Below are 26,916 nucleotides of genomic sequence, written 5' to 3' on the forward strand. Positions count from 1 at the left end.
TTTAATTAAGCAAACAGGGAGTTCAGAAAGGTAATTCCGGGCTCAGGTGGAGGGAAATCCAGAAATTCCAGGACTAGAGTTGTGTATCCCTGCTTATACAAATATCACAAACTCAAGAATGCAGAGAAATATCTGCAGTCTGCTTCATTGTTTTCTAAGCCACATCCCAGATCGGGGTCAGTGAAAACACTGCCCCTGTAAATGTCTGCCTGGAGAACTGAGTGACTGGAAGACTGGAGGAGACCGCCACCTCAGCTGATCACGTCAGAAAGGAGACGGTTACACGCAAGAAGGAGTCACGCATCCTGTAAACACGCAGTGCGAGCCCACGCCCTGAGACCTCGGGAGAGAAAGAACAGGTAAAGATGAACTAAGCCGAATGAAGGTTCTGGAAGGTTTCAGCTTCTGCGGAGAGATGGAGAGAATCCGATTCACACGGACAGGTCTGCATGGGTGTCCTGCAAAAAAGCGCAAGTCAAAATGACAAAGGAGTACACTCTCGCTGTGATTACGGCTGATACCACACCAGCTGGTGATCATGTACTCGGGACAGAACCCTGTTTTTCCCAGGCTAATTGACTCACCACAGATGCACAGAGGACTGTTTTAAGTGCACCTGTTTCTTGGCAGCATGACAAAGGATAACACACAAGACCTCGTGATTCAACAGCAGAGCTGCAGTAAAACACCGCAAATTGTTCTTGTTGACTCAGAAGGCCTGTTTTGTCCTCTTGCCTGGTAGAAATCGAAGCCAGGTAACGAGACACTTTAATTAGCTGCAGTGCTCCACAGAACCCCTCTTCCAGAGCAAACACACTTTATCTGTCAAAGAGCTAAAGGCATGGAGCACTGAATGAGTGAATCTGCTGACAGGCTTGTTCTAAAAATAGCCAGCTGCCTGTTTTTCAAAGCTTTTCCTGGAACCCTCTCTCCCGCCCTGGTGCGCATCGGGAGACAGACGGGGCTGCAGCAGGTCTCTCCTGCTGACATACATCACCGCCCAGCCTGGGCTGCTGTCAAAGCAGGGTGCACTGCCTCAAATTCGACTCTGACTTTATCCTTTCCCACATTTTACACAAACAACGACGGCATGGAATAGGAAATAATCTGTAGCTCTGTCTGTGTAAATAACTTTAGTACCTGCGGAGACAGGAGTTCTAAAACTGACTGATCTGCCTGCGGAAGCTTGCTTTTGCGGCACATCCAACTTGAATTGTGTTTGCAGGCTTCAGGTTTCACTGTCAGCTCGAAGCCAATGAAACCTAAAAGTGCATAAACATCAACATAAGCTTTTCATGTAATTACCCTTGTACCAAGCTGAAACTAACAGGTGCTTGGGGCAGGCTCAGGCGAGTGCTGCCAGCAGAGCCTCACTCCGAAAGATCACTAGTGACGGGAACAGCAACAGACAACACACAACAGTGCGCCCAGGGTAAAGGCACCTTGTTCTTTAGAAACACTGAACTGCTTCCGAACACACCGTGTTGAAAACCTTTCACGTCTGTAAATAACACAATGAAGAAACTGCACACTATATCAGCCTTTCATAAACAAACTCTTTCACACAGATAACATTCAGTATCTATCCCCCTAGGAATGCTTGCTTTTAACCTATAAGCAGAACAAAGCTTCTCGTGAGGATCCAAAAACTCAGTACTGCTGCAATCAGCAGTATGCTACATCATTCAGAGACACAAAAAATAACATGTTTTCCGACAGTATTGTTTTGTGTTTTGCAATGAAGAGCCATGCAGCGTCAGTGTCATTCGAGCAGATCACACATTTCACTTTATCTAAGAAACAGTTCCCTCAGGTCCATCGGCCACAACATCCCTTTCCCCTGGAGTATTTAGCAAGGTCTCCAGAAATGAGATAAGCAGGACAGAGCCTTGTAGAACTACTGAGCACACGATAGCTTCACTACTACAGACAGGGAGATTGATTTGGGTGTAAAAACTAGCGCCTGGATGAGAATTACCAGCCCTGTGTCTGCGGGAGCTGGTGCAGCTCCCAAGATAAATACCTGAGAGGGCTGTAAGCCCACCACACATGCGCGGCCTGTAAGCCACAGTCGACGATTTCGGTTCCCGATGATTACAAACAAGTCTGCAGTAAAACACCTTCTTCCTCATTTATGTCCAAACAAAGCTAGCCCGCAATCAGACGTGTGGGGGCAGCCCGTGTGCGCACGTCAAATAGAGACTCCCTCCACCCACACAGCCACATTCCCAGCTCCTGCTTACAGTACGTCCTGCAGGGTCTTAGGTGTCCCAGCAGGGCAGACCGGCCCCTGTGCGTATGAGCAGCAAGAGGAGAGACATCACGCTGGTGTTCAGGTCATCTCGCCTTACAGTAGACCACTCTGTCTCAGCGAGCCCTTCTTCAACAAAGTGAACACCACCACCAGACAAATGGCGCTGACAATACTTATGTACCATAATAACCTGAATACAAGGAGATAATCCCATCTGCTTCCACATTTCCCAGAAATGACAAAGATGAAACCGGTAAGTGAAGAATGACTGCGAGAGACCTCATCAGAGGTCACACAACAACCTTCTGCCACACAAGTGTCCTCCAGCAACAGGCGGAATCCCATATCGGGCTCCTGATAGCCTAAAGAGGGAATCCACTTACCGCGATCTCCCGGCAGGCGGACATTGATATTCCAGTACCTTCAATTTGTTTCAGTGCATATTCTTTTTCATCCTTCCTACAAGGGAAGAAACAAACAAAACCATTTAGCACGACAGCGGCTGCTTTCTAAACACGTCCGCGGGACACGCCGAGCCCTTCCACACTAAAGCCCGCTGTCCTCACTCCTAGACAGCACGAGGAGGCTTCGTGTACAGAGCAGACAGACAGCAGCTTGGCCATGTGCATCACTCAAGGCCTGATACAGCCACTCATCCACAGGACTGCTACTTACACCACAGAGACAAGAGGGCACAGCAGGACCAGTGGACACCCTGTTCCTCTACATTCGGGTGTGTAACAGCCACCAGGATCAAACACGTAGGTGAGTAACATATGTCGGTTCTGTAACCTGGAGTCGCAGGGGAGCCCAGATCTGATCTTCAGGGGCTGCTCTCCATCAGAGAGGTCCCCTTCAATCTCCAGCTTCTTAAGGACTTGAAAGGACTTCTCCACGTTCGACTGAGATGGAGCAAATAACTACTTCATTTAGGTAATAAAGGGCTCAGGTGGGAGGAGAAACCAGAAACTGGGACTAGAGTTGTGCCCCCCTGCTCGTTAGGAAAATTAAACCATTTGAATCTGACACAGCGACAGATAAATTACCCAATCGCTCCATGTAACCTTTTCCCCACTGATGGCGCCTTGGACAAGATGGCCTCCACATGTCCAAAACAAGGGTAACTAACTGAACTAACAAACTCTGAATTCCTGAAAATCAGCCTTTTGGTCCAGAGTCCAAAAAGCACACTTTTTTTAGAAACGTGTGTAGATCTTTTAAAATTCCCAAAAAAGGCCTCTGAGATTGGACCCTGGCTTACCACACGCGGCCCCTCCTCCGGCGCCACCAGCTGTCACCTAGGAGTGGGAGTAGCAGTAGACGTGGGGTCAGGGGTCAGGGGTCAGGGGTCAGTCTGGTCACGCTGCTGTGTAAAAGGCAGTGCCACCTCAGCCCTGGGCCTGCCAGCAGGCGCTATCTCAGGTGAAATACAGCCACACACTGCCACAACACAAGGAGTTATTTTTGCCTCACGTCATTTCTGCGCATCACTGCCAGAAGAGCTTTGTGCTCATGACCAGGAAAATTATTTTACGCCTTTATGTGCCTATCTAATGCTGAAGTGCCGCCAAAAATATTTTCAAAGCAACAACTAAAAGCTGAATACCAATAGCCACTTTGCCCAGGCGATGCTGCAGTGAGCATCAACCAGGTGGGGCTGCACACTGGTGGTGGTGGAGGGGAGTCCCCATTACCTGCAAAAGGGCTTTGAGTTGAGTGTCCAGAAAAGTGCTATATAAGTGTAAGGAATTATTATTATTAGTTACTTATAGATCTGTGCAGGAACATTCCATAAGTGTCCTAAAACAATTAGATAGCAATTATGAGGTGCAGATGCCCTAAAGTCATTGATTATTTATTTATAATAATAAAGCTGGCATGATAAAATCCACCCACTGAAGAGATGATAAAATAATAGAATTGTCCTTTTAAAGGTGGAGCAAACAAAAACATTGCTGGTGCTTTATTTCAGATCATTTACACATTTCCAACTCAAACTAGCTCTTTAGTTAAATGTCATCATGCTTGGAATAACAGATTACTACTGTAGTACGTGTTCACATTCAATCGGTGTCCCACGACAAACTGTGATGGCTTGACCAGTCTTGACCATGGCTAAATGTTTTGTTTTGTTTCAAAAACTGCCTAAATTCTGAGACAAGGCTCAGGTCTGTCGGCATTAGCAAATGCAAAACCGCAACTCCCCTTAATTGCTTTCACCTTCTCCACTCCTGTTAGGTGCCTGCTGTGCTCTTTCAGCTGTCACAACTTAACATGTTTACATTTCCTGCATTGCTTGCTTCAAGCCCAGCCCTCCACTGAAAGCTTGCTCACGACAGATCACTGTAATCGCCAGGCTGGTGATTACATACCGTAGCTGCGACAGAATCGTGTTCGGCGCTAGTTTCACATTACATTGCTCAGGATGAAGAGAGGTGACAGATCAGAAGACATCACTCAGCCCATTTGAAAATGTGGATAAACATTACGAGTAATTAATAGATGCTGAACCCGTCTTGGGGCAGCACAGTAGTGCAGTGGTTAAAATTGCTGATTTGCAGCACTGGGGACCTGGGTTCAATTCCCAGGCTGCTATCTGCCTGTTGAGTCTATCCCAGCAAGCAACAGGCATAAGGCAGGATACACCCTGGAAGGGACGCCAATCATCTTCACTTAGTACAGGAATCGTACTTAGTTACAGTTCCTGCTGTCAAATATTTTACCCGTTCTCAATCATAGCAATGTACAATTTACATTCAGATATATGCTAACTTCAGGATTTTTTTTTTTACTACAAATATGAAAAAAAAGAAAAAGGAGCTTTATTCAACTCTAAAACCCTACAGCATTTTAACCATCATGGATTCATGTCTGCATTGTTTACATTCGAACTGTTTACTTGTCCATTGTCTGCTGTTTGTTTCTCTATTGTCTTGATGCACTGGCTGCACTTTGTGTTTTTACACTTGTTTTAACAATCGAGAGACTTTCTGTAAGTAAGAATCCCATTGTATCAGTACAGGTACCGGTTGACACTAATACCTATGTAAGACATGCAACCAGTCTTAAACAAAGCTGCAGCAAGTATCTACCTCTATAAAATAGGAATCCTGGGAGAAAAACACAGCAAGGTCAGTTTGCTCTCCGGTTCAACTCTCACTGCATTTTGCTCTCAACCCTGCTACCTGGTTTTAGACTCCCCTGTGCTTCCTTACAGGAGCCTAACTCACACCTCCTCAACAGACGCTTAAACAGCACTCAGCGATGCCTCCGGCTTGGTACTGACCGACACTATACACCAACAGATACACTTCAGGCTTCTGCACTGGCGTATGCATCTAAAGAGTGCTTGGAAAATAAGGAGAAATTTAAACCACACCATGAATTCAAACCGTTCTCTTCCCTGAGCAAGCAGGTTGGGAAGAAAAAGAAACTAACTGTAAACATAATAAACGTTTCAGACACCAGAAGAAAATATTAGGCACACACATACAGGTGCGACAGCCTTTTGTTAAGGGCAACAGTCATTTAAGCTCATTTGACCTAAACAGACGTGCCTTTTGACACCTCCTAGTGTGAACTTGGACTGAGAAGTTAGTCACTAACTGGGCCTGCATGGTCTTGGGGTGATCTAGACCTCACTGACAGGAAAGACCCATTGAGTAAACAACTGATTCAAAAGAGGTCGTGAAGAGTCCAGGGAGGAGGGCAAACCACTAGGAGGGGACAGCAGTGAAGCAGTAGGGGGTCTGATCTGTACGGACACTCTTTACATTTTCTCTTAAGACAATAAACCTTAAAACGAGAGGAATTCTGAAAAATAGCTTCCGACACGGTGCCGTGTACAAGGCAAACAGGCCGACGAAAGCTTCAACAATCGAGGTATCGGTTGAAACAAAATAAGAAAAGAACCCCGAAAGAGACGGGAATAGTTCAGGAGCTAACCGGGGCCTCGACGTGTAACGCCCCAGTTATGCACTTGACCCAAACAGTGTTTCGTACCGTCTCTTTCCGGGCGGCCTGCAGACAAAGTGTCGAAGCGGCAAACCCGGATTCAGAAACTGTGCACTGCCTGTGTCACGGTGCGGCGGCGGCAGAGTTTTGCTCACTTTCTGCCGCCCGAGACTTCACGGTGTTATTTATCCGGTTATTTTTTTTCGGCCAGCAAATGTTTATTTCGGTTATTCCAAGCAGAACCGGTACTTGATGACTGTGCACCCGTGAAACCAAATCGTGCTCCCGCTGCAACACAGTAACTCAAGTACCCGGTTGACCTCGATTTCCACGTGAATCTCAGACCGACTGAGCCAACCACTGAAATGTAACATTTACCCTGGGCTGACGAGCAACATCGCTGTGCCAAACCAACTTCCCAGTGAGGCTCCTTGATCACGTTTATTTCACATGTGTGCACCTATCGACTCGTGGGACCGCATTGAAATATGCAAGTTATGTGCCCGTCGCGCAGATAATTGCCTGACGACAGTGCTTTCAACTTCAACCGCTAGCTTAGAGGATGCACACTTGAAAACGTGGGGGGAGGGGGGGTTGAAGAAGACCATAACTTTCTAGTACATCTGTTTCCAGAAAAAAACAGCGTGACATTTCCAGCGCCGTGCACGCCTCAGCCTAACGCTACAATTCACTGATCGCCTGACCAGATTTCCAAGTTTTCAAGACGCCCCCGAGGACCTGCTCAGACCAAGGTGAATTGTTGTTCTGTAGGGGATAATTAAAGTGTGTTGTATGTCCATATTAAGCTACGTGCAATCCCCTTGACATGGAGTGACAGAAAATCAACATTTGGTGTGCATGTTACCGGGACAGGGTCCGAGCCGGAATGCATAACCCCCAGATCCAGTCGGAGAAGCCTGTGACTGTTTCAGCACCAGTCGGGGCAGCACATGCATGTAAAATGACCGGGTTTTAATCATCATAATGTCAGTTGTTTTTCTTACCCATCTTTGCGCTTGGCTTTATAAACATGCCCGTAGGTGCCTCGACCCACTTTGCAACCTTCATATTCAAACAGATCCTCCACTCTCTCCCTCTCGGCTGCAAGCTTCGTTTTGAAATCGTAATCCATTTTAACCCATAAATACTTCTTAATTTACAACAAAAATAAAATATTAATTATTAAATGTGTTAATTAAATAATCTAAGCGTTCAATTCCCCCATCATTTCCTTGTTTGGGATTTTGGTCTGCTCCGCTTAATGTTCACTGGCTCGTTGACGTTTCTGGGTGAGCGCGCTTTGCATTCTGGGGGTTGTGGTTTTCTTACCCACGGGGCCCGCGGACTACCCTAACGGAGCCCCCGCCGTCCCGAAACTACACTCCCCGCCAACCCCTTGCGGGCGGCGCGCCTGCGCAGTCGGGGTTTACAACCCCCCACAAAAATGCAGCAGCACGGGATCGGCGGCTAATGTTTCAATGTTTATCTCTACATATGTCCGTCTTCCGCGTCTAGTGGAAGGCTTGGAATGGGCGCATACGCGTATTTTAAAGGGGGTGGGTCTTCTGTCAGTGCCGCTGTGTGGCCGGTACCGTGAAAGTCGTCCTGTTTTCCCAGGCTCAGAAATGCCCCGCGATTATCTAATCGCGTGCGGATGCCGCCCCCCCAGTTTGTTATAAAACACCGTGACTTGGTTACTTCTGCGGAGAGGTCACCCCAAGAGCAGAAATCGCAATTGTGGGTTTTTTTTTTAAAAAAAACAAGAAAGAAGTCGGTGCTCCCGTTTCTTAGCCGGGCGTATAATAGTCGTGTGCATTTCACGTTAGATGTGTGTTCTGAATGGGACTGGTGACCCTTTGCCTTTTAATTCTGTGCATGTGGTAGTCTGTCGTAACATTACTCACAGTAGTACCTGCCCAAGAGGCACCGCACATCTAATTGGTCCAGAGCGTTGCACGTTAACATCTTGTCGGTGAAACACGTGTACTTGCGGGGAAGCCTATGGATGCAAAGATCTCACATGTACTCAGAACTGAACACCCCCCGATCTCGAGTTTCCGCGCTGCAGCGCGGCGGACTGTCGTTATGGTTTTCAATCCTTTGCCGTTTGTTTTCTCGAACTGGGGTCTGGGCCGGGGGCGGAAGTTCCGATCGGCGTGTGGCTGGTGAAAGCAGCAGTGACAGCAGATGTTTGAACTTACTGAGAACTGCTTGAAAACTTAAGGTCATGTTTTATAATTCAGCCGTTACACGTACAACGCGTATATTCCAATAGTCCATGAATTTAATTAATAACCTGGCTGCAGGACGCAAATCATTGTAAATTATAGTTTTAATGTGTATGGAGAACATCTCTGTTACTGTTTTTTTCTTGAGTTTTTTAGTACAGGTTAAATTCCTACAAATGCACCGTCATTCAGTGGTACTTATATACAGCTTTTCTCGTTTTCTAAACATCTGACGCCGTTTCCCAGACTCTATTTTGTTTGAAAACATCTCAATCTCTCAGTAACGTGCAGTATATCGTATTTTGTGTCAACAGCACGCCATGGCTTATAAAATTATCTGATAACACCAATTCATGGCCGCTCATTTTCAACAAAACATTTGCATTATAAACTCCAAAGTAACTGGAGTGTCATTGTGCTCTTCTATGTAAAGTGGTTTATCAGAAATTTTGCATATAACGTATAATATCTAACATATAACTTATAATGTCTCACCATATGGGATATAACATAACAGTGATTAAAAAGGTGCACGTGATGAGTCCAGTAGCTGGAACTACTGAAATAAATGCTGTTTTTACAATTCCTCGTATGTACGAACTGGAGATTTACAGTACAATCCATCCAGCAAATTCGAACGCTCTCCAGCGGCGTTTTCCAGAGAAAAGTTAATGGTCACAAAAAATAAGGCTGTGTTTCACACGTCGAATGAGATGTTATAGAACAAAACAAAACAGAGTGCAGACTTATGCGTGAAGACCAACTTGAAGATGAACCCCGCCAGACTTAATAACAATTTGAAAACAAAACCCCAACATACCTTTGCACCTACCTACCGAGGAAAAGGTTACTTTAATGGGCTAGGGTGCAATGCGTATCCCACCCGATTGCGTTGCATTCGCCCCAAGACCTAATAAGCAGATCTTGCACAAACCTTATGTCACTTTTGTGTCAAACGCTCGCAATAGGCCAGGCTTCCTCCTGAAAGCACACACTCAAACAGGCGGGGTATTAGGAACCTCTCAGCTGCCCCTCGCGTGTGCAAGGTAACTGTAGGCCGAGGCGGGCCCCTGTCGGGAGTTATTGGCACGGCGGGCAGCCAATGGGCGCGCCGCCCATGGGCTCGGAGGCGCCCGATTGGCCGCGGCCCGCTTGTGACGTCGCCAGGGAGGTAATAAAAGCACCGGGCGAGCGGCGCTCGCGGCTCTACACAGTATGGCCGGCGACATTAGCTAGCGCTCGCTAAACGGTATTCTCTGTCAAAGGGAAGACGGCAAAAAATCAAGCAAACGACACCTGGACTGCTTAAAAAAAACAACACAAGACTGAATTAACCATTTCATTAAGTTATCCGAACCTCGCCAGGATTAACGCAAATCTGAAAAATTACAGCCACCAAACCCCCCCACCACCACCACCCCGACGTGTAATTTGTAATTTCTGTTGTCGGTGTCTGTTGTCTCACGATGGAAGAGAACGGTGCACACTTCTTCGAGGGGACGGAGAAGCTGCTGGAGGTGTGGTTCTCCCGGCAGGACGAGAGCAAGGGGACAGGAGACCTCCGCAACATCCCCAGGTTGGTGCGGCCGGGCGGTCCCTCTCACGGCAGCCTTTGCCCTGCGCTCGGTTGTGCTCTTTTTAATCGCACCCCCCTCCTTGCAAAACGCGATCCCCTAAAAAAAAAAAACGGGGCCGATTGAGTCTTTTTTTTTTCATTTGTGGTGCGTGTGCGTATGTACGTGGGGAGACAGCGGGCGATCCGTTTTGCGTGGCGCCTTGAAGCCTCGCTGCCCCGGGTGCGTGTCGTGGGTCGGGTGTCGTGTCCGCGTCGCGGCGGCGGCCAGGGGAGAGCCGTGTGCTGCTGGCTCTGCACCGAGACCATCCCCCCCTTCTCACCCCCCCCCTCCCTCCCACGGCCCGAGCCTGTCCCCCGCTCGTCCTGCGGGGCTCGGCCGCTGCGGGTCGCCCGGGCTCGCCTTCCCCGGGGGGGTGGAGCCGGGCTCCCTCGCAGGGAGAGAGCCGGCGAAGGGGTCTCCAGCGATGCGTGTGCGTGCATGCGTGGGGGATCGCGGGTGGGTTTTCTGTGCGCAGTCACCGGTGCCCGCTGGTGATTTACTGCCACTGCAGGCCCGCTGCTCCCTCCCTCCCCCAGTTGGAGGGGGGGGGCGAGAGAGTGGTCTGGGCTGTGACAGACGGCGGTGCCACGGGAAAGAAAAGTGGCGAGTCAGGGGTGGGGGGAGAGAACGCACGGGCTTCACACGTGGGGGCAGTCGAGTGAATGCAATTGGGCGCACGGGCAAAACGTGGCTCCCCCCACGGGCTGCGTGGAGCCGACTGTCGGCGGATCCATCCCTTGTCGGAGGGGGCCCGGGAATGCGGCCGGGCCGGTCCCCCCCCGTGGCGGAGCGGTGCTTGCGGCCGCGGTGACTTACCTCCCCGCTCCCGGGGGCAGTCCTGCGGGCGCGATCGGGCCGCCCCTCTCCGCTCCGCCGGGTGCGCCCTTCAATCATCGCGGGCGGCTCTGAAAGGCACACCCCCACCCACCCCACCCCCTCCGTGTGCAAGAGGGCGGGTCGCGACAGACGCTTCCACGCGAGGGGGCACATGGCTCGCCCCGAGCACGCTTCGGGGGGGGCGAGAAAAGAGTTTGCTTTAGATTTGTGTGTTTTTTTTTCTTTTCTCTCTGGTCTCCTCGCACTCTCGGCTAGTGGCGAGCAGCAGGTGGTTCTCGGACTGACAGTGTGTTATTTTATAGCGTATTTTGCAGAGGACTCTAAAGCACTTTGCATACAGGAGGGGCCCAGTCCAGCCACCCTCAGGGGATGGGTGTAGTAGAAGAGCCGTCTAAGGAAATCCAGTCTTTGATTTCAGGAGTGCAGCCTCCAGGCAGCGAAAGGGTGAGCGTTAATCCCATACCCAGCCCGCCAGGCTCTGCTCGGCGTTTCTGTGAGCACCAGGGGGGTTGCACAGGGGGTCGCCCGGACCCGTCGCCAGGCTGGGCACTGGCGCCTCACCAGCTGGTCTTCTCCCTTTCCAGTGTGTCTTCAGAGCCAGAAAAGGGCCTTTAAAGTAGGGTGCAAAACCCGAGTGTTTTTCTGCTCGCCTGTTGTGCAGTGCAGTGCAGGCCTCCTGTTTGTCATGAGTGTTTGTCACCGGCGCGCTGAGGCCCGAGCGATCCGCGACTGTGCCGGTCTGCAGCCGGCCTCCCCTGCTCATTGGCTCCTCCGGTTCCTGAAATGCCACCGTGTTATTTATAGCCTCTGTGGAGGCTGGAATGAGGAAACGGCCCGAGTGTCCCTGGCCTTTTTTAGCTCTCCGTGGTTTACCCTGCAGTGCTCTCAAGGAAGGCTAGTGGCGTAACATGCGCTAGTGTGCAGTCAGGGGCGAACGTGTACAGCACAGACCTGAACAAAGTTAGACAGCACAGTGGAAGGAGTTATAAGGGAGGTGAGTCTGCTTCCTCCCTTTTAACGCTGTATTGGAAGCTCTTCCATTACCGTTGAAACTGTTAACGTTTCTGCTGCACTGAAGAATTTAGACATTTGACCTTGTTGAACCCCAGTATAAGCTTGATTGGAATTGCACATATATTCATGCGTCTTGAGAACATCTGCCGCTGCTTCGGCATTTTTTCTCCTTCACACAAACTGAACAAATCCAGCTTTCTGGATGATGGATAGAAGTGGTTTTTTTCTTCAGAATAAAATAGGCATCCCCCTACAGTATAAAAAACCCTTAGGACTTATGTGGATTTCTGCATGAATGGCTACTAAAATGTGATCTAATCTACATCTCAGTCAGAATAAATAAAGCCAGTCTTATTTGACAAACACACATTTTACATTGCCATCTCTTTATTGAACAAATGGTTTAAACAATCAAGGTCATTGATGGAAAAAGTATGTGAACCCTTATATTAAGTAATGAGGGGAACCTTCTTTATTGGCAGTAACCTCAACCCAACACTTTCTGTAGCTGCTGATCAGACCTGCACAGCGGTTGGGAGGTATTTTGGCTCCTTCCTCTACACAAAACTGTTCCACTTCATGTATATTTCCGCGATGAGTGCTTGAACGGCCTGCTTCAGATCACGCCACAGCAGCTCGGTGAGATTGAGGTCAGGACTCTGACTTGGCCTTTCTGAAATCCGGAACGTCTTCTGCTGGAGCCACTCTGTTGTTGATTTACTCCTGTGTTTTGGATCATTGCGATGTTGCATGACCCCACTTCTCTTGAGTTGTAGATCGCAGACAGACGCCCTGACATTGTGCGGTAGAATTTCCTGATACAACGTCATTGGTCCCTCAGTGATTGCAAGCCGTCCAGGCCCTGAGGCAGCAAAGCAGCCCCACACCTCTATACTCCCTCCACCGTGCCTCGCAGTTGGGATGAGGTTTTGGTGTTGGTGTGCAGTGTTTTGTTTTCTCCAGACATGACGCTGTGTACATATACCAAAAAGTTCAACTTTTGTCTCATCTGTCCACAGTACATTGTTCCAGTAGTGCTGTGGAACATCCAGGTGGTCTTTGGCAAACTTGAGATGGGGCAGCAATGTTTTCTTTGGAGAGCAGTGGTTTCCTCTGTGGTAACCTCCCATGAACACCACTCTTGTTCAGTGTTTATCTCATGGTGGACTCATGAACACAGACGTTATCAAGTGCAAGAGATGCCTGCAGATCCCTAGCTGTCACCCTGGGGTTGTTTGTCACCTGTTTGAGGATTGTGCGGTGTGCCCTTGCACTGATCTGTGTAGGACGCCCACTCCTAGGGAGAGTAGCAACAGTGCTGAATTTCTTCCACTTGTAAACCCTGCCTGACTGTGGACTGACGGAGGCCCAAGTCTTTAGAAATCCTTTTGTAACCTTTTCCAGTCTTATGAGCTTCAAAAACTCTCTTCTGAGGTCCTCTGAAATCTCTTTTGATCGGGCCATATTGCAATTCTGTTATGAAGAGCAGGTAACCAAAACTGTGTGATTGTTTGATACGGCAGGGCAGATCAAGCCCACACCTAAATTGATTGGAACAGCTGACTCATTGATTGGAATACCTGACTCCAATCTCTTTTCAAGATGTCAATATCCTAGAGGTTCACATACGTTTTCCATCAATGATCTTGATTGTTTAAAACATTTGTTCAATAAAGATAAGACAATGTAAACGGTTGTGTGTTTGTTAAATAAGTCTTTATTTATTATTAGGACTTGGATCTGTGGTTCTCAAACTGGTACTGTGGAGCGCCCCCAGGTGGTACGGCTGATGACCCTGGAAATTTATTGTGTGCACTGAAAAATTGGGAATGAAAAATTATGTACATTTTTCATCTGTAATTTACTTAATCGCCTTCAGAAAGCTTGAGATGGGTTTTCATATTTTCTGTTGTAATAAAATTAGTTTCTGTCAAATACAGCCTATTTACTTAGCTACGTTGATACAGTGCGCGCTCATACTTGAGTGGTCATAGTCTTCCCGAGCTTTCAGAGACAGCTTAGCCACACATTCGCCAACAGAACAAACGATCGAAAGTGAACATGTCACAGAAATCAAGTACCATGTCATGGCTGAAAGGAGTAGACACCAAGAGTACTGTCCCCAGCTCCGATAGATCCCGCACACCTGTTGAGAGCGAGGAGGATTACACATCAGCCACCAACACTGGCTCTGCTGCTGAGCCCGACAGACAGCACTGCTAGTGTTGGCAAGCGTCCGAAAACGGCTACAAGGCGGTACGGCCCAAGTGCTCAGTGCTCTTGTTATTTTGAGTGTGTGTGCGTGCTCATGTTGGTCATTGAGATTTTCTGGGGTTTCTATGTAGGTGGTACTTGGATGCTTTGGTTTGATCAGGGATGGTACTTGGTCCAAAGAGTTTGAGAACCACTGATGATTCTACTTGGATGAAGATCAGATCACATTTTAGGAGCCATTCATGCAGAAATCCAGATAATTCCAAACTTTTTCTCGACTATAGTTGCAACTGAATTGCTCAGATGTTGTGTAGTTTCTCCATAAGATAAGGTAGGTCTTTTAGAAAGTGTTGCATTGAGTTCTGGTGCTGCAATTCTTTTGGCATTTTCACTTTAATATTTTTAGCACTTTCGCAACAAGGAGATTCATTGCATTTCTCTCCTGCCAGTACTAGTACTGTGCAGATGTTTCCTTTTGGGATAATTTCACCAAACAAGTCTTGTTAGTTTTACTTTTTGGGTATATGACTCATTGATAATGATTACTTACTACTGTGCGTGAATCTGAGATAAATTCTGAATCCGCAAGACAGTGTTTTGCAAAACAAAGCCTCCGGGAGCTGTCAGTTGTAGCTTCGTTGATTAAATTATACAAACCAAGTGGAGTGGCTGTTTGACGAAAAGATAGGCAAGAAGATATTCCTGTTTCTTTCAGTTTACACGCTATAAATATAGCTCTGCTACCAGCTTTATAGGTGCTGATAAAATGGTTAACAGTAGCCCAAAGACGGTTCCAGTGCCTTTTGGTTTGGAAAGGCTCTTTAGAGATATGTTAATAATCCGTCAGGCACCTCAGGTTTTTCTTGTGCATTTTCTGTGAGTGTGTAGTTTTTCAGACTTGAGTGTGGTTTCGGTTCCAAACCATTTAGCTTAAGCAGCTTGTTGCTGGGAGGATGCCCTGTCACTTCACTCCATCCAATTCCAGATGAGGCGGGACTGGAAGTCTGTTTCGGTTGGGACTGTGCTATAGGGTGCGTGTTCCTCTTCACGGTAGACATAATCAATGTTGAAATGCCAGAGACGTGGGGGACTTGAAACCAGAAGTGTTTTGTATTTAAGGATGCCTGTTTCCTATTGTAGTGTCACAATCCTGGTCCTGGAGCCACAGAGGCTAAAGGAGCGCTCTCTTGGTTAAGCGTATTATGCTTTTAGTTTTTTTATGCTTTTAAGCAAACATTTTTTTCCTAGTTTACTTTTTTTGCAAAAGCAGTTCTCGGATGATAAGAGGAGACTAGAAATTAGCACTCCCCCTGTGCTAGTCGAAGGGTTACAGAATGACACCCATTTGGGTTTGCTTCATGGTGAGCTTTGAACAAGGCTGCACATCTGCAAGGATCTTTATAATCCGGGTTACTCAAGCGTCAGTTTAGATGGCTTTTTGGAAGGCAGTTGTAAACGAATCCTGAAGTAGAGATTGTGACATGTCCGTAGATAGTACTGGTCGGGTAGATTTCTCGAGCTGTTGGGAGTGCAGGGCAGGATTAAAGACCAGGTGGTTCAGGTGAGGGTTTGGTCGTTTTAGTAAAGACCGGAAGATCCAGGCGGTGTCTGGGACGGGCTTGTGCTCCCCGGCCAGACCTCCGCGCCCGCGAGCGTGAGGCTGGCGGGGGGTCCCCTGCTCCTGGGTTTCGAGAGGCGTGACGCCGCGCCCTGCGCGGTGCCGGCGGCCCGGTCCTGCCGAGAGAGAGCTCTGCAGGCGTCTCCTTGCGCGAGGGGAACAGGGCAGACTGCCGTGCTGGAGTTACGGTTACCAGCCCAGAGGGGCGCTGGGAGGCAGCCAGTGTCCAAATAAGCTCACGAGGCGAAGCTGGATTCCCCTTGAATAGGCTCCCTGCTGTAATGGTTGTGGGCTGAAGGTGGAGACGTCTGAATGGGTTTCAGAGCTGTGACGGATCCTGATCCCTTCTGCATTATACAGCTGCCGTGTGCGTGTTACACTTTAACTTGAGGTGTATCTAGTGGGTTTAAAGTGCGTGCGGGTGATTCTGAATGTCTGATTAATATTCCAGCCCAGTCTGCAGGTGCACTCTTGCATTCTGGTTATGCCACACTCGGCGCACAAATTGGACCTGACATCGGCCTCCCACAGGTCCCGTAGTAATGTTTATGGGTTCTGGAAAGTTCACGCTGTGTATAGTACAGACCACGGAGTGTGGCGAATGTCTTCTGGAGGTGAGCAGCGGGGAGTGAGTGCAGTGCACTTTGCTCTGCCTCGTTTCTGTGCTCCTGCTAACCCAGGTCAGGAAAACTCCCCAGTGATGTTCTGTACTAAGCAGCTCACTGTAGGGTAAGGAAATGGACAGTTTGTGTACATTTGTCGAAAGGTAATGCTCTGGTTCATTGTATTGTATATGTTTAGGTGTATGCTATATTTGGTGTATAATTGTAATTATAGGGTTGGTTTTGAACTGTTATTTCTCAATATCCTGAATAGTATTTCTCTAGATGGTTTTACTCAGTCCTTGGCTGTTACCTCAAGAGCTGCAGGAAGGAGCCCGAAACCAAGTCAAGGAACAGAAGTAATCTGTTCTAGCATATGGTTCAAGCACCATTCTTTTAAAATGCCAAAAAAGGCATCATAAGCTTTAGCAACCTGTGATGTTGAGAATAAATGTTAAACAAGAAAAACAAATGGTAACTTTGACATTTCCTTTGCGTTTTAATGATATAATTTTGGCGGAAGTTGGGCCCCCAGTCTTGGAAATGTCTGTTTTCCATGTCTGTGCAAATTGATGCAAAAGCAGGTTACAAGCACAAACAGCAACAGCACCTGGGGTCTCCCTGTCCCCAGTCGGAGCTCCTAGATATCACATTCTGACTAAGCTTAGGTGATGTGCTGAAGACTGCAAGCCTTACTGGATCAAGTGGATCAGATTGAACGGATCTGCTTAGTGCCTGGCCTTGGTCAGATGTGAATGTGTTTTTGTACTAAGTTCTCTGCTGGTTATTTTCCTTGGACGGATTTCTACCCTGTGTTGTTTGCATTACTGCTGTGAATAATTGGAGCAATGCAAATATATTTAACCATAGTAGTAATGGAGTGTGGTGTTAGAATGTTTACAACAGAATTGTTTGTCTGTAGAAATTTCATTTTTAGTACATTATATACCTTTGTTTTACCTGTTCTAGTTTGTGAAATAGTTTGATCTGCCACTGTTCTGTTGGGTTTGGGATGAAAGGTCCTCCTCGCTTCTCAGTGTGTGACAAAGCGACGTGCTCTCAGCTGTTCACCAGTTCTCCACACCTAGCGCTTTGCTAAATTAACAGAACCCTGCAGGTTTTGTCATATTACTAAGCTGTCTTTGGCTCAATGAAAAATGTCTGCCTGATGCTCTTTGTAAGTTCTGTTCATCGAGCAGATTTTCATTGGCTTGCCAGTCTGTGTGCGTGGAGGCTGTTGGGATCTGTATGCAGAGCCGCAAGTTTGAAAGGTTGTGCGATGTGGTATTGAACAATAGAACAGAGCATCGTCACTGCTTACGTTTGTCTTTGCTTTTATTCTGCTTTGGAAGTCTCATACGTTAACCACAGATGAGCAGGATTCATCTGAAAAGTGTCCTAAATCCCCTTACTCTTTCAGCTTCACTGTAGCATCAGTATGTTGACTCATTGGGTTGTTTGTTTGAAACAGGTTTGTGGAATTTAGAATAATTAGGTTTCCCACTTAATGAAGGGATTTGAGTCCTGCCTTACGAAACTGAGAACTTATATATTTAAAACATTGGCTGCAGTCTGTCTTCTAAAAGAACAAGATGCAGGATGAAAGAGAAGGTATTTTATTTTATTAAAAAAAATAATTTTATTAAAGTTTTTAACACTTCCTACTGCATCTTTTTACTGTTGGCAGCTATTACACTGGAAAGCATTTTAAAAAATTAAAACAGATAAAGTCCTGTTGGGATTTGTATCGTTAATGCACTATGGCTCATTGCAAAAAATGTAGTCTTTCTTCACAGGCTGCAATGTGTCAGGTTCTTGTTTATCTAAGAGTTTCTGTGGTGTTTCTGGTGGGGAAAAAATCTTCCACTTTGCTGCACAGTCCTTAACTGATAGCACAAACCTAGCACAGTCATTATGATAAAAGTGGGTCTGTTTCTCTTGACATACGCTGAGATGTTTTTCAAGTAAACAGTGAAATATTAATCTAAGTGTTCTGATTTTATCTTTAAATATTAACACATCTTTACATATAGCCCATTAAACAGCAGTTCCCATCTTGAATCTGCTCATCTGAAAATTGTGATTTGTAATGGATGTGCAGATATCTTACAAAAAGATATCATAGATCATTTGAGAAGGCATTTGATAAAGTTCTTCAAAAGATAAATCTCGAATTACGGGTGGTAGAAAGTCTGGGAAATGCTTGCATTTGGTTTGAATGTTGGTTAATAGAAAACTCTGCAGAGCATTGTATTTTTAATTGTAATTAGTGGGATACCGTAGGGATCTGCAACTCCTGATTTATATCAGTGATCTAGATTCTGGAATAGTTTAGCAATCTATTTTGCAGGTCTCAAATGAGGCGTGTTGGCAAACACTGCAGGCGCAGCAAATGAACATCAAAAAGCTGTAGATCAAATTCGAGAGTGGGCCAACACCTGGCAGACAATTTGGTACAAGTGTGGGGTTTTGTTTCCAGGTAGCAAACTCCAAAATGAGGAACAGGCCGCTTGTGAAACACTGAGGTTTTTCGACACATTTGCTTCATCTTGACAGACAAGTGTAGCAAACAAAGTGCCAGAATATCTAGTTAAGTGTGAAGTTTAAATTAATCTCACTGTGGGTCTTGAACACGATTTTGGTCATCACTTCGTAGGATAGATATTGCTGCTCTGAAATCAGTTTCTAAGGGAATAAAGGATAATCCAGGTTTTTAAGCATTTTCCAACTTTTTTGGGGGAAAATCTGCAGTTTGGTATTTACACATCAACCTTGATAAGTGTGTATCTTTCCCTTGGGGTTCGTCTTGCACAGCAGGAGTTAAATTTAATTGATTGCAGTTCACTCGTGTACTCCTAGATAAGATATAAATACACCAGCGAGAGCCGAGAGCAGACCATTCAGAACGTTTTATTGGCATGAAGTCCATCTTGCCTGATTTTATTTTTATGAAGTGATGTGGGGCTTTTCCTTCAAGGCACACTGCCCTCTGCCTTTCTGTGTTGGTGTAGGGGCTGCACAGCAGTGTTGCAGGTCTAGACTGCAGTTACACGCGTCTTTCCTGCCTCTGGAGTGTCGTTAACACATGACAATCACAGGGCTGTGTGTCAAGGCCTGCAGAAACATGGGTGATCAGTAACCCAGTGTAGCCATTATTTTTTCATTATAATTGCTGTGCAGAGATTAGTATAAAGAATGTTAAAGCGGACAACTGATGTAACTCTATATCGCTTATATATATAACTTATATATAACTAAATAAACTATGTATTGTGGATAATATATAGTCTGAGAGGTACAGTGATGCTGATTTTTAATGTCTTTAGCCACTTGAATATTTTCCCCTCCCCTGTGTGTGTAACGGGCTAATCACTTTGTGTTTCTCTAGGTTTGAGTGGGACAAACTTCTGGAGAATGTGCACTGTTTGATCATAAGTGTGACAAAGACTGACAAGCAGGAAGCTTATATACTCAGGTGAGTTTCATCTCCTTCAGCTGTTCAGTTTTAATTACTCTGACCTTTTCTTTTCTGGAATGTGGAGCTGCAAGGGTGTGAGGAGGCAGATAACCCCGTAGTTTACCTTTGGTTCTCGGGCGTGGGGGAAAGGCAGCAGTCTCTCCAAGGAGCACGCGTTTGGTGTTGAACTGGCTGTCGGCCGAGGGAAGTAGCGAGCCTTTTTAGAAACGAGGGAGACACTGCTCCCAGGGGCAAGGTCTTTGGCCTCCAAGGTGTGAAGTGGTTTGGATTCAGGAAGGAGCGATCTAAATACCTGTGACTTTGGAAAGAGCAAATAATAATAATAATTGCTTACACTTATATAGCGCTTTTCTGGACACTCCACTCAAAGCGCTTTACAGGTAATGGGGATCCCCTCCACCACCACCAGTGTACAGCCCCACCTGGATGATGCGACGGCAGCCAGAGTGCACCAGTACTCTCCCCACACACCAGCTCTCAGTGGGGAGGAGAGCAGAGTGATAAAGCCAGTTCACAGATGGAGATTATTAGGAGGCCATGATTGGTAAGGGCCAATGGGAAATTTGGCCAGGACGCCGGGGTGACACCCCTACTCTTTTCGAGAAACACCCTGGGATTTTTAATGACCACAGAGAGTCAGGACCTCGGTTTTACGTCTCATCCGAAGGACGGCGCCTGTTTACAGTATAGTGTCCCCGTCACTATACTGGGGCATTAGGACCCACATGGACCGCAGGGTGAGCGCCCCCAGCAGCAACCTTAGTTTTTCCCAGGAGGTCTCCCATCCAGGTACTGACCAGGCTCACACCTGCTGGGCTTCAGTGGGCTGCCAGCTGTGAGTTGCAGGGTGATATGGCTGCTGGAATACCATTGCTGATAATTTAGGTTATTTAGAAGCCTTTTGCTCACAGTTTACAGGTTCATAAAGTGTAGGTGAAGAATTCTTCTGTCAATGTGTTGGAAGAGGAGCGGAGCAAGTTTTGCACGAGAGGATAGACTATTTTCTCATCTTTGTGTCTGGGTCTGACTCGTTTTAGTCTCGGTTTTCCTTCTCAGAATCAGGTTGTAAAGGCAGTGTGAAACAGACTGTCACCAGGGGAAGGCATTAAAGCCTTTTAAAGAGCTGGGAGTGGCCTGCCGCGAACTGCAGCGGTCCTGGTGGCACCCTGCTGTCAGCCGTCTGTCTGACAGGACGGGCTGTCCGGTGGCCCTGTGGGCGAGGTCAGGGGCTCCGAGAATAACAGCGGATTAGAGCGGGACGGCGCAAAGCTGATCAGTCAGCCCGGGAAGCTGACCTTGGGTAAGATCAGCCTGTCTTGCCAGTGCTTCAGGTGTGTCGGCCTGTGTTGCTAAGGCCAATCCTCCGAGTGCTGCTGGCAGTTTCCAGACAGGGAGCCCTGGGCTACACACACTGGCTGGCTTTCCGGGTGTGGTTATTTGGCCGTCTCTTTGTGGAACAGATGGGGGGGCGGTGCTGTGCGTGAGCTCTTGTCTGGACTCTGTGATCGGAAAGGTTTTCCAAATTTGAGATATTCATTGGCAGCTCTGCACGGTGGTTGGCTCTTCCTGGAAACAAAGTCCTTTCGACTGAGTCGTCCTTGGCTCGAGTCCGTTACCTTAAGATACAGATTTAATGCTCTTCTGGGAATCGGGATCAAGCAGAACAAAGAAACCCTGACAGGCTGCCAGATCTCATCGGCTCTCCAGCTTCCATCATACATCAGGGTCCAAGTTGCATGTGCCCATTAAACGTAAATCCCCTGTAGTCTTCCAAATTCCTGTTTTAATTTACCTGTGTCCAAACATGATCCTGCACCCTTACTGCATTTCCTTGGGCTATGATTATTTTCAGAAATCTGCCCACTTTCTTACCGATAGTGAATAATAAGGGGTTTGATGTGGGGTTTTTTTTTTGGATCACGTTACTACTTGGTGCGTTACCTGAAAAGGTGGTGCATCTGTACTCTCTAGTCCCGTTTTCCTGGGATGGCCATGGTCTGGTTTCAGTCTTATTTAATCAAGGCCTTCTAGGAGCGGAACAGGGAAATTCCACTGGTTCTAAGTGCCTGCACTTGGCCTGCGTGCTTTTCACCGTGTAGCAACACTGTGGTCTAACTGTGCATTGTGGTATGCTGCATGTGAAATCTCTTTTGAGAAACATCGCAACGGCCATGCTTAGACAACCCTCCTCTTATCTTGGCTGGAGACGGTGAATTTCTCCTCAGCGTTTGGAACCAAGTGCTCCCGGCCCTGGTTATAGTAACAGAAGCATGTAATCGAGCAGTTGATCTCTTCACACATCTAGCTGATTAGTTGGCTTAACGTTCTTATTGAGGGTGACGTTTTGAGCTAAGAAGTGCCGGCGGGAGGCTTTGCGTGAAGTTTTGTTGCAATTTCTGCTTCCCACACTTCATAGCATCGCGTTCACCCAACCTGAGGGCATCCCCCGCAAGACGTGCTGCTCCCCTGGAGGGCTCGGCCTTGGCCTCCTTGTTAACGTCTTCCCTTTCTGTCCACAGTGAGAGTAGCATGTTTGTCTCCAAGAGACGTTTCATTTTGAAGACCTGCGGGACCACCCTCTTACTGCAAGCACTGGTTCCTCTGTTGGAGCTGGCGCGGGAGTACTGCGGCTTCGATGCCATCGAGGTACGGGCAAGAGGCGCCGGGCTCTCCCACCGCCCCTTCACTGAAAGGGCTTGACTGCGGCTTTGCATTCCCGCGACTGTGTGTTCCACAGGTTTTTAGTGGCCCTTCTGTGAGATCAGAGATGCCTGGAAACCGCAGTAACGTTACATTTCCAGCTGTAGGTGCATTTCACATCCCTGTACTGGGTGTTTGCACTTGTTTCGTGCGGTGGTTTAAAATAGCTTTGCTCCTCGGCGCGTTGGTGTTTATTCCATGTGGCTTTCGCCTTCCCCTGATTGTGATTTGTTCCCCAGAACTTCTTCTATTCCCGCAAGAACTTCATGAAGCCAGCCCATCAGGAGTTCCCTCACCGGAATTTCCAGGAGGAAGTCGAGTTTCTCAGCCAGATCTTTCCAAGTAAGCCGTCAGCTGAGCTCGCCGCGGGGCCCGTTCTAGTACCGCGGGAACGGCGGTCGCGTGCGGTGGGGTGGGCGCGGGAGCTGGGTCCCAGTGGATCAGATAGCCTTGCGTCTCTGGAGGTGACTGAAACAGCGCAATTAAAACCGAGGACCTTCTGTTTTCCAGATGGCGCGGCCTACTGCATGGGGCGTTTGAATTCTGATTGTTGGTAAGACTTTTCTGACTTGTTTGTAAAACCTCTGCTGATCCAGTTTTATTCCAGGAACGCATTCTAATGAAATTATGTTCAGATATTAAGTAGAATGTTTGAGGGGGAATTTATGGCATAGGGACATAATTCATTTTGAGGTGTAACTTTTCTCCCTGGACAGTAAGCTCTTTAAAAGTATGCATCAGTAATCTGTAAGGTTATTTTGCCCTGAGAATTACTGTCATTGTATTTTCTCTATAGCTGCCAGCAAGTGCACATTGTAACTTAGTTATCTTGTTGAATGTAGCATTCACATCTGTGGAGCTGCTGGAGAGCTAAATGATTTACTTGTGTTTTTTATCAAAGATTAAGCAACAACTGCCTAGGATTGGAATATCACCATTTTTAACCTGTCATCTTTTTCAAACATAACCGTAGATGCTGCAAAGAGCCGATAAAGCAAAAGAAATTAAACCACGTGAGTGAAACCATCAGTACAAGCACAGATATCTGGCAAAAGTACTGGACACAGAAGGGAAGAGGACCGCCTTTCGTATCTCTTGTGATGTTTAATGCTAGGGCTGAACATTTTTAATGCTGGGTAATGAGGAACAGTCCTGACCCATTTCAAGGCTGGTACTGTTTGATAGTGGGAGAGGCAGGCCTCGTCGATGGATGGGAGGTTGATTTGATGAGATCCTTGTCTCCCAGGTACCTGTTTACTCTGGATCTGCCGGAGTTCTGGGAGAACAAGCAGGCGGATCAGACCCTGGAAGTTCTCATGAGTGAGCTTGACCCAACGGTTATGGACCAGTTCTACATGAAAGACGATGTTTCTGCAAATGATGTCACTCGTGTAAGGCTTCCCTCGCTACAGCATGTGTAAAGAGACTGAGGCTCTCTTTATGTCCCGTCTCGCGCACTGAGCTCTGGATGAGCTCTTCGTGTAATGAGTTTACCGTCTCACCACTACAGCTGCTCACATGGTCACTTTTAAGAATCCACACTTTTAGTAGGTTATGTACACTGTCTGAAGCACATTAATTTCTGTAGCTGGTTTTAAACGCACGGACTGTACGGAATATTTCAGTTAAGTCTGCTTAACATCTTTTTCCGCAAGTGTGTAATTCAATAGTAATGCCTCTTCAGCCTGCAGTTACATAAAAATGTTTAACAAAGAAACCTGGAATTCTCTGTTACAGCAAATCACCCTCGTTTCACTTGTAAGCCCATCATATAATTCTTCTTTTTCTCTTTAGATGAGTGGAATACGTGACCTGATACCAGGTTCTGTGATTGATGCCACAATGTTCAATCCATGTGGCTATTCTATGAATGGAATGAAAACAGATGTAAGTAATTTTTAGAAACCTCGTGAGGCCTGTCCGTTGGTTAGCTCAGAGTGTGAATCTGACAACATCCCAGCAACAACCAGTGCCCTTGGAATTAGCCTTGTTTAGGAAGGTGTGAATCTTGGCAGCACTCAGTCAGGCAGAAGCTCTTTAACTGGACTTGTGTTGAAATGTACCCCTTGTCTTCTGCAGGGAACTTACTGGACGATCCACATCACACCAGAGCCAGAGTTCTCCTATGTTAGCTTTGAAACCAATCTCTCCCAGTCCTCCTATGATGAGCTAATCAGAAAGGTGGTGGATGTCTTCAAGCCAGGAAAATTTGTGACTACACTTTTTGTGAATCAGGTTCGTACGGTTTTCCATTAGGCTTTTAATTTTCAGAAATACAGCTTTAGCTTCAGCATGTGCCTTTGAAAGTGGACTGCAGTGACTGTGTAGACTTATCTCTTGTGCTTAATACCTCGCTGAAATCCTTAACTTGGAACACATAAGCATTGAAGTTAACATTCTGTAAACAGTGTTTTGAAAGGATGCAAATGAGTAGGTTTATAATATCCTTATAAATGAGGTTTGTGAATGCGTTAATGGGAATCCCAGGGTGCACAAATATCCTTCCTTTGTCTTTCATTCCAATTTCCAAAGTTTTAATTCCTGGCGTTTGTCGGGGGGGGTTTATTTTCCAGAGCTCTAAATGTCGCAGTGTCTTCTCGTCTGCCCAGAAGCTCGAAGGGTACAAGCGCCTTGACCGCCAGCTGGCCCAGTTCAACGACTACAACTTCGTTTTCACCAGTTACGCCAAGGGCGGCCGCCAGCAGAACCAGCAGAGCTGAGCCGCGGGGATGAGGAGGAAGCGGCGAGCCGGCGGCGGCCGGCCGGGCCTCCGCGCTGGTGCCGTGGGCCCCAGCCTAGCCTCCAGTGTGAATTGTATGCATTACTGTATCTGCGACTTAGATATCTTGCATGAAAGCTCCTTTCTCTGTTTAGGTATTCTAGCTCACCCTTGCTGTGATCTTGAAGCGCATGTCGAGAGATTCCACGCCTGCCGCCGGAGGCTTGCCGCCACTCGCAGGGGCCGCGGCCCCTTCCTGCAGGTGTCCCCCCTGATCCCCCACAGACAGGGCTTTCGAGCCCACTAGGCCAGAGCCCTGGCACGCTCAGGTCGGGCGCCCGCACGCCCGCGCGCACGCGCGGCGTGACTGTCACGTGTTCCACATTCAAAACGGGCCACATCCCCCTGATTTTTCTGAACCGTTTTCACAAGTGAAAGCTCAAACCGTTGAGGGAGGGTATCTCTGGGATCAGAAAAACCAAAGTGGAGCAAACCGTTTTTGTTCTCTTGTTCTTGGGTGTGAGTGTCTGGGGTTTTTTTTTTTTGTACTGCAGAGAAAAGTGTATGTTCTGTTTGTTTGGTTTTTTTTCGAATCTCACTGTCCCTGTCTGGTCGGGCTCAACTGAAATACTGCAGCACTTGGAATTAGTTCTGTTGGCTTTGTTCGTCCTGATGTCTTATCTCACGGACCTGGAACGAGCAGCTCAGTGCAGCCCAGCAGTGCGTGAGCTCTCTGTTAGAGTGCCGTGGAGACGGTTATTTCATTCCCTAAGCACTTAGGAAACAAGTCCACGGTAACCTTTGTAATGAAGGTTTCTGCTGTTTTCTTGTTGTGGTCGAACTTCTGAAACCCAGTCACAGTGCAGACCTGTAGGCAGTTTAACTCATATAGGTAAGGATTGCATTTTTAATCCCCAGTGTGCATTGCATATGTCTGGAAAAAAAAAACTTTTGTAGCTAATGGCTTGTCATTTAATACCCACTAATCAATTTTGTGAGCCGTTGTTTTTAAAAGCACTGACATTTTTCTCTGAATTCCAGGAAAGGAATGAAAGCCCCGTGTAAGTCAAAAGAACGGGTTTCCTCGCTCTTTGTCGGGTTAATTATAGAGAGACGGTTACTATTACACAAGAAACCAAGCCATGTGATGTGTTTTTGCAGGTTTCTTAGCAGCTGTCAACACATTGTTTCGTAAGGTCATTGATGTTTTTGTCAATCCACGTTGATAAAAAGCCGATACAACTGCTTGACACGTCTGCATTGGAGCCAGAATAAAGATCTCTAACGAGGGAGTTTTAGTATCCTGCATCCTTAGTTATTTTGCCACCATGTCCCTGCAAATTGCTCACGTGTTCTGTCTACACATTCTGGCTTCCTTGCCAGTGCTCTGAACTCCTGCCCATCTCATAATACACGGCATAAAAGAATTCTTCTTCACTAAATAAAGGCTTTATTTTAGTTTCCTAAGGTTACAGCCGGCAGCTGCTTCACTAGTCTGTAGTACTGATCGCCAGCCTGACCTCGTCCTCGCTGTCGCCCTGACCCCTCCTCACTCTGCCCACGGATAGTGGATCCCGAAGGACTTACATGGATTGCTTTCTGGCATTAGTGGAAATATCCAGTGCAAAGTGTTTTGGTTTTTTTGCCCTCTGCAATAGAAAAGGTGTAAAGGGGTTTGCCTC

General features: G+C 47.1%; 2 protein-coding genes across 5 annotated transcripts in view; one reads left to right on the forward strand and one right to left on the reverse strand.

Moving 5' to 3' along the window:
• Positions 1-9,513, reverse strand: part of cdk19 (cyclin dependent kinase 19) — a 74,306-nt gene extending 64,793 nt beyond the window's left edge. The window contains exons 1-3 of one of the 4 annotated variants that reach the window (XM_015354024.2): positions 9,371-9,455; positions 8,113-8,207; positions 2,638-2,713 (exon numbers count right to left, since the gene is read on the reverse strand). In XM_015354024.2, coding sequence (XP_015209510.1) covers positions 2,638-2,661 — 24 coding nt within the window. In that variant the 5' untranslated portion in view covers positions 2,662-2,713; positions 8,113-8,207; positions 9,371-9,455. Of the gene's footprint in view, positions 1-2,637; positions 2,714-6,363; positions 6,593-7,212; positions 7,644-8,112; positions 8,208-9,370 lie in introns of those variants that run through there. The other 3 variants (XM_015354017.2, XM_006626173.3, XM_015354032.2) reach the window with 3 other exon arrangements.
• Positions 9,514-9,902: 389 nt separating this feature from the next.
• amd1 (adenosylmethionine decarboxylase 1) lies at positions 9,903-25,330 on the forward strand. The gene is made up of 9 exons (XM_006626171.3): positions 9,903-10,012; positions 19,726-19,812; positions 22,335-22,461; positions 22,755-22,857; positions 23,026-23,068; positions 23,762-23,906; positions 24,310-24,402; positions 24,595-24,750; positions 25,089-25,330. Exons 1-9 carry the CDS (start codon positions 9,903-9,905, stop codon positions 25,233-25,235), a joined length of 1,011 nt encoding a protein of 336 aa, XP_006626234.1. The 3' UTR covers positions 25,236-25,330.
• The last annotated feature ends 1,586 nt before the right edge of the window (positions 25,331-26,916 follow it).

This window comes from Lepisosteus oculatus, chromosome 2 (genome assembly GCF_040954835.1).
Source record: "Lepisosteus oculatus isolate fLepOcu1 chromosome 2, fLepOcu1.hap2, whole genome shotgun sequence".
Lineage (NCBI taxonomy): Eukaryota > Metazoa > Chordata > Actinopteri > Semionotiformes > Lepisosteidae > Lepisosteus > Lepisosteus oculatus.

What these genes read in the sequence shown, in the direction of transcription:
- amd1 (XM_006626171.3), top strand. Translation starts at nt 9,903, where the DNA reads ATGGAAGAGAACGGTGCACACTTCTTCGAGGGGACGGAGAAGCTGCTG. An exon ending in CAGGAAGCTTATATACTCAG is followed by an intron (nt 19,813 to 22,334) that starts GTGAGTTTCATC and finishes TTCTGTCCACAG; the next exon opens with TGAGAGTAGCATGTTTGTCT. An exon ending in TCTCAGCCAGATCTTTCCAA is followed by an intron (nt 22,858 to 23,025) that starts GTAAGCCGTCAG and finishes TCTGTTTTCCAG; the next exon opens with ATGGCGCGGCCTACTGCATG.